The sequence below is a fragment of the Etheostoma spectabile genome, chromosome 15 (genome assembly GCF_008692095.1).
Source record: "Etheostoma spectabile isolate EspeVRDwgs_2016 chromosome 15, UIUC_Espe_1.0, whole genome shotgun sequence".
Taxonomy (NCBI): domain Eukaryota; kingdom Metazoa; phylum Chordata; class Actinopteri; order Perciformes; family Percidae; genus Etheostoma; species Etheostoma spectabile.
Genome location: NC_045747.1, coordinates 30,792,452 through 30,799,565, shown reverse-complemented (window position 1 = coordinate 30,799,565; position 7,114 = coordinate 30,792,452). Strand labels below are relative to the sequence as shown.

The 7,114-nt window shown below is 41.9% G+C and overlaps 1 protein-coding gene across 1 annotated transcript in view; it reads left to right on the top strand.

Moving 5' to 3' along the window:
* Positions 1-7,114, top strand: part of rbfox1 (RNA binding fox-1 homolog 1) — a gene marked incomplete at its 5' end in the record, with an annotated part of 164,360 nt that overhangs the window by 149,816 nt on the left and 7,430 nt on the right. The window contains 1 exon segment of the mRNA XM_032537557.1: positions 1,147-1,222. Coding sequence (XP_032393448.1) covers positions 1,147-1,222 — 76 coding nt within the window.

Genomic DNA, 7,114 nt, shown 5'->3' with positions numbered 1-7,114 from the left:
GTTTGTAGCAGTTCTTTGTGGTAGTTCATGCGCTTGGTTGTCTCCTTTAGCGTCATGTAACACACACTTGGTTGTCTAATTTAGCGTCATGTAACACGCGCTTGGTCGTCTCCTTTAGGGTCGTATAAAACACTTGGTCGTCTCCTTTAGCGTCATATAACACGCTTGGTCGTCTCCTTTAGCGTCGTATAAAACGCGCTTGTTCGTCTCCGTTAGCGTCTTATGACACGCGCTTGGTCGTCTCCCTTAGCATCATGTACACGCGCTTGGTCGTCTCCTTAGCGTCATGTACACCTTGGTTGTCTACCTTGCATCATTAACACACCTTGGTCGTCTCCTTTAGCGTCTTATACATGCGCTTGGTCTTCTCCTTTAGCATCATATACCACGCTTGGTCGTTGCCTTTAGCGTCTTACAACATGCGCTTGGTCGTCTCCTTTGCATCATGTAACACGCTCTGGTCGTCTCCTTTAGCATCATGACACGTGCTTGGTTTCTCCTTTAGGTTCATATAACACACTTGTCGCATCCTTTAGCGTCATATAATACGCTTGCTCGTGTCCTTTAGCGTCATAACACGAGCTTGGTTGTCCCCTTTGGCGTCAATAACCCGCGCTTGGTCGTCCCCTTTAGCGTCATATAACACACGCTTGGTCGTCCCCTTTAGCATCATATAGTACACGCTTGGTTGTGTCCTTTAGCGTCATGTAACACATGCTTGGTCGGGACTATTGGCGTCCCTTTTGACGCTTTTAGGTTAAGGAAAAACTCCAGGGTGGGCTTATGGTTCTGTGACTCACGGGAGCGGGACGGTTAGGTTTAGGGAAAGCTTGTGGGTGAGCTAATGGTTCCCTGGCACGCGGCAATAACGGGACGGTTAAAAAAAACACGTGGGACACGCACCCCGCTTTTCTGGGTGAAAGTCCTGTGTTTGACCCCAACCAACCTCCTCACGAGGAATTTCCCCCTTACATACTACTTGCTAAACCCCGTCTAGATACTGCTCTCCCCAGTACGTTCTACACACAGGCTTTTTTCGTCGCATCAGCCACTGTCCAAACGTCCGTATTTTATGCATTCGGAGTGAGAACGGGTTGGCCAGGATGATGATTTAACCATCCTCTCTTATCTTATGTATTTCTACAGTTACGGACGAGTATATGCTGCCGACCCCTACAACCACACACTCACTCCAGCAGCCACATACAGCGTTGGTGCCATGGTAAGACTATCATGCCTGTGACACATCTCTGTTCTACTTCCCTGGTCCTCTTCAGACCATGCATCATTCCACTTTCTTATCTGTAAAGTATCTAAATTCTAACAACTTTTTACTTTTTAATTTCCAAAAATGTGTCTCAAAGATACACATTGAAATTGAGCTTGTGTGTCTTGCATGTCACATGTCGCTTGTACATTGTTTAGAGCTGCACTTGGTGCACGGGCTTGAGTGGAGTGAGACTAACTGACCAATCCTCGCAGCATATGGTGTGGTTAGGTAGGGCGATGGCAACACAAGCCTGATAATTAACTACAGCATCTGAGTTTTAGTGGCCATATTTATATTAAAACATAAAAAAGTATAAAAACAGTTATGATCACGATAGGTAGTCCTAGGTAGCCCTATCATATGCCAAGATATCCAACATATTTTAACTAAAATAATGAAATGAAGGTCTTACCTCAATGCAATTCTATGGGATGCTTCACCTTGGTATTGTTGGCATGGTAGGCCTTAACAAATTGTCATTAAGGTAGAACTAACAAAGGCCTTCAAAAGGGTCAATCATTCTCGAAGTTGGTGGTCTGTGAAGGGAAATCATCTTGTCTTGTATCTGTGATCTCATTATTTTTGTGACTACTCAAAATTCATGACCATAGGTGAGATTTGGATTGGATGGTAAATTCAGAATCAGAAAGGAGTTTATTGCCACAGAAGTTACCCTACTTGGTCTGCCTTGGTGATGATTGGTGCACACATACACACACAAACATATTAAACATTAATAAAAAATCAACACAGCAACAGAGACAAATACGTACAAAATAGCTGATTATGTAGTTCAGTACACTGGGGGACCGGGGCCTTGTTGGTGAAAGTGACTGCAGAAGGGAAGAAACTGTTTTTAAGGCGTGAGGTTTTGGCCCTGATGGACCACAGCCTCCCTGCCAGAGGGGAGAGGATCAAACAGTTTGTGTCCAGGGTGTGAGAGCGATCGGCTACAATCTTTCCTGCCCACCTCTGCGTCCTGGAGGCCTACAGGTCCTGGAGAAACAGCAGATTGCAGCCAATCCCCTTTTGAGAAGAGTGGATGATATGCTGCCCTCTGCCTCAATGATGGACTCAATGGTGGCAGTGTAGAAGCTTTTGATGAGAGCTAAAGTTAAGCTTTCCCTTGAGGTCCAGGGAGATAATGCAACCCAGGAAGCAAAAGGACACAGTGTTGACCCAGGGTGATGGGGGCAGGTGGTTATACATCCTTCCTAAATTCCACAATCATCTCCACTATCTTCAGAACCTTTAGCTCCAGGTTTTTCTGACTGCACCAGGTCACCAGGTGGTCAATCGTCCTCCACCAGAGATGAGTCCGATGACTGTAGTATTGTCCGCGAACTTCCGGAGAATGACAGACTGGTGACCGGAGGTGCAGCTGTAGTTAGTTGGTTATTTGTCTGAGTCATTAGCTGAAAACTGTTGCTGGAAGAGTACGGTTTTTTAGCATCTCTCACTTACTCACTAAACCTGTACTTTGACTCTTTAAACCAGTCCCTGTCTCCACTCCTAAACGCCGGTTCCTTTCCCAGCTTTAGCTGTCTGAGTTTGGCTGTGAACCAGGGCATGTCATTGTTGAACCTCTTAGTGGTACCTGGAAGAGAACAATCACCAGAGGATGAAGAAGAAGGGTAATTTACATAAAGACTCCAAAAAAAGATGGAGAGATTATGGTATTTGAATACTTCTGCCAGAAAGGGCTGTCAAAGAAATTAAAAGAACAGCAAGAGACTCGGTTGTTTAACCAAATTATGAACCGACTACAGTATGTTACCGCTGTGTAATCCCCTTCATGTCCAGCCTGATGCACATTCTACCCAGGATCGACACCTCACCTAAACCAGAGAGTGAAAACCCATCTGAAACTGGCAATCTCCTGTTGTGGGCTACATGTGTGAAGGGGGAACTCTGGAGAATGTCCGGACTTGATTCTTCTTCTTCATTGTCGGAGTTCATATGAGAAAACTGCTTTAATGTCCTTCCTTTATGTCTGCCACAGAGGTTGTGGACTGATGAACTACACTATCTGCAAAAAGCAGAAATCTAGTCTTGAGGTCTTCATTTTGGACACTCTCCGTCCATTCTGTCCATGGAAATCTCCAGAAGAATCGGAACAACCCTGGAAGAGCCCAGTGGCTATGGGGAACATGCTTGAATTGTTTTCCAAAAATATGGACACAATGTTAAATAGGACATGCAGCTCATACTCCTGAAGAACTCCCCACAAGACACAGTTAGACTGAACTTGGAAAACTCCTCTCTAGTATCCTGACAAGTAAATAGCTGGTCTACCGTTCCATGTCCAGGATTGAATTCATATCGGTCCTTCTAAAACTGAGATCTGACTAAGGCTACTTTACTACTTTCTGTTGAGCTCTATGACTTTCTAAAAGTAAATGACCCCTTGGCCTGTGCCCAGACGGCTCATTTAGGTAATTCTTTCTTAATCCCAAGCGTTAAATCTACATCTTAGGTACGTACGTAGGTACATACGTAGGTACATACGTAGGTATTATAGATCGGACCCTACGCTGTAGTCTTGGCTAAGCAGACTGCAACAACTGTGATTGTTCGCTTGGCAATGGCTTGGTATTGTGTCGCATTTCCCCTTGATTTCCCAGTTCTCCTTTTCCGAAAAGGAAACATAACTTTTCACTATGTTGTCTTAGTCTCCAGAATCGTACAATTCCAGTATTGAATCAAACCAGGATCACCTCAAATCCCTTTATTTACTAAAATATGTGCAATTTCCTGGTGTTAGCTGAGAAAGCAAAATGGGTATGGCGTGGTATTTCTGTAGCAGGTGCACAGCATACAATGTGAAATGTTTATTCAGTATACAGTCTCTCGTTGCATTTATTCAATTACATTTTCAAATGTCAAATCATAACAAGAGTTATCTCAGGACACAGAGTAGGTCTAGACACCCAAGAGCAAGACCGTGGCGAGGAAATGTAAAGTTAAGAAGGGAAATGTTAACTAAACAACAGAGTGAACTTCTTTCCTACACTCCCTACTGCAGACTATTAAAAATGGACTTGGTTTGTAAATGACACCTGAGTATTTCTTGGAAATTCATTCATTAAAAAAATCCTCTCTTTCAACATGTGATGCTTGCCACTACCTCTGTGGTCTGCATTCATTTAAATGTAAAACATGCTAACGTAAATATGCCAATGACTATAGATGCGTACCTGACGTCATCTTTGACCAATCTCAACGCTAACATTGCACGGCTTTGCTCAGCGCTCACCCAGCAGAAGTCCTTGTCAAAGTAAATGTGACATCTCGCCTTGACAACTGTAATTCCATGTTGTCTGGAATCCCTAATAAGCTACTCCACCGGCTCCAACTCATCCAGAATTCTGCAGCGAGGATTATACCACGCTCTAAATCCACTGGCCATGTAACACTATTGCATATGCAACAGCACTGGCTTCCAGTCGCCCACAGAATACGTTTCAAAGTCCTGCTCTTGAGAAACAAGGCCCTGCACAATTATACCCACACCTACCTTACTGACCTCCTGGAAGTGTACGCCCCTGCCCGCTCCCTGAGATCCTCCTCAGCAGGCCTACTGTATGTCCCTAGTGTGACCATCAGCACCCTGGGAGAGAGGGCTTTCAGCTACACCGCCCCCAGCCGTGGAATTCATTGCCAGATCAAATCAGACAACTCAACTACGGACTTTAAAAACTTAAGACTTAAAACATCTCTCTTCACGATGGCTTATGGACTGACTGACATTTATTTTTAATTACTTTTATACTGACTATAATTTTAACTTTGATGACTGTTTGAGGTCCCAGATCTTTAGTCTTTCTTGCATTAACAATTGACACATAGTGTACACCAGCACACTTGTTCTGTTTTGGTAAATATAATTGAAAAAATGAGATCATTATTGAAAAAATGCTGATTTGGATCAGGAGCAAAACAACATGATTGGGACACCCCTTTTTCTGTGCTTTGGTCTTTGCCTGATTATGTTGTCATCTTTTAAAGGCACCATTGGCTGTACGTAGATAAAACTCTTACAAGAGAGACAAAGGTACTCCTTTCAGGATGCATAAAGCCCTGATAACCTTTACCAATAAGATAAAGCAGCCTTTCTGTAGCTAAACAATCTGCAAAGGCCTCGCCATAGCTCTTGGTACTGCTCGTTAAGATCATATCTTCCATGATCCTGAAAAAAATATTGAACATGCTTTTTATAAATGAGTCTTTTGGTTTATAAGCTAGAAACTATTGCATTGCTTGCTATATAAATAACCCTTGTGTTGTCCTCGGGGCAAAATTTGACCCGTTTTTAAATCAGAAGTTTCTTATCAGAAGAACCAAAATGCCCAAAAATAACATAGATGCGATGGTTTTTAAATGTAATGATTACTTTCTTTGAATTTGGGCTATTTTATTCAGTTTCATAGCAATTGAATAAAAAGTTGAAATGGTTTCAAAACGGAATCTTGACTATACTTTTTTTTTTAATAGGTAGAATGTCATATAAATTAGGTTTTTTGACCATGTATGGAAAAAGAGTTTGACAAAAACGTTTTAAAAAGTGTCAAAAGCATGAAAAAAAAAATATGCCAAAACCGCTGGAAATTTGGACCCTTGTGTTGTCCTCGGGGGAAAATTTGACCCATTTTAAAAATTTTTATATCAGACAGAACCACAATGCCCAAAAATAACATGGATGCATGGATGGTCTTTGGTAAATTTGAATTTGGGTTGTTTTATTCATTTCATAGCATTTGAAAAAAAGTTTAAATGGTTTCAAAACAGAATCCTGACTATTTTTTTTAAGTAGGTATATTGTCATATAAATTAGGTTTATTGACCATGTATGGAAAGTTTGACAAAAATATTTGTGTCAAAAGCATAGAAATAAATGCCAAAACTGCTGGAAATTTGGACTTGGAACTTTATGTTCAACAGGAAGACTACGCAAGGGTTAATTCCACCAACTGCACTCCCCAATCTCCACAGGCTTGATCTCCTCCATACTGTCCCCCTCCCCCCCCCCCCCCCGCCCCATGCTCGTCTTCAGTTGCCATGCATAAGCTTTTCTGCAGCGCTGACATCTCCTCACTTAAACTTAATTGAATTTGTCTGTGCTTGCTAACGGCAGTCCAAATGACACATTAATCCCGCCAGTAAAAAGGTGATGAATGTCTTCATTGGCTTGGCAGCCCAGTCCATGTTAGTTATTATATTTCTAATTTGGCGGATACCACCTCACCCCGCACTCCCTGGTAATGAAATAATTAGTCATTTTGATAATTAAATCCCTCATGATGCCGCAGCCGCAGGGAGGAAGCGAGGAAGGAAAGAAGGGAACGAGAAAGATTTCCAAACTTACTGGTTAGCTTACAATCAACACCCTTCAAACTGAACAACTGTTTCTTCAAGAAAGGTTTACAAGTGTCAAATACAACATGCCATACACTTCTACTGCCTTCCATATGCTGTTGCTACAAACATCTAGTTTTTAATTTAGGTTATATTTCTTAGTTTGGGCTATTACTTCTATTGCTATGATATTGTACATGTCTACATCGCCGACAATACATGTGAAAGGTGCCACAAATTGGTTAAGGCAAGGCAAGGCAGCTTTATTTGTATTTTTATTTCAGCAACAGGGCAATTCAAAGTGCTTTACACAAAAATAACAGTTAAAAAGATAAAACACAAGACTGAATCAGTTTCAGTGCAGTATAAAAAATTAAACATTAAAGAAATGAACAGCCATTTTAAGTAAGGCAATATCAAAAAGAAAGGTCTTCAGCCTTGATTTAAAAGAACTGAGGAGCATAGAAACTGAACGCTGATCCCCCCCCC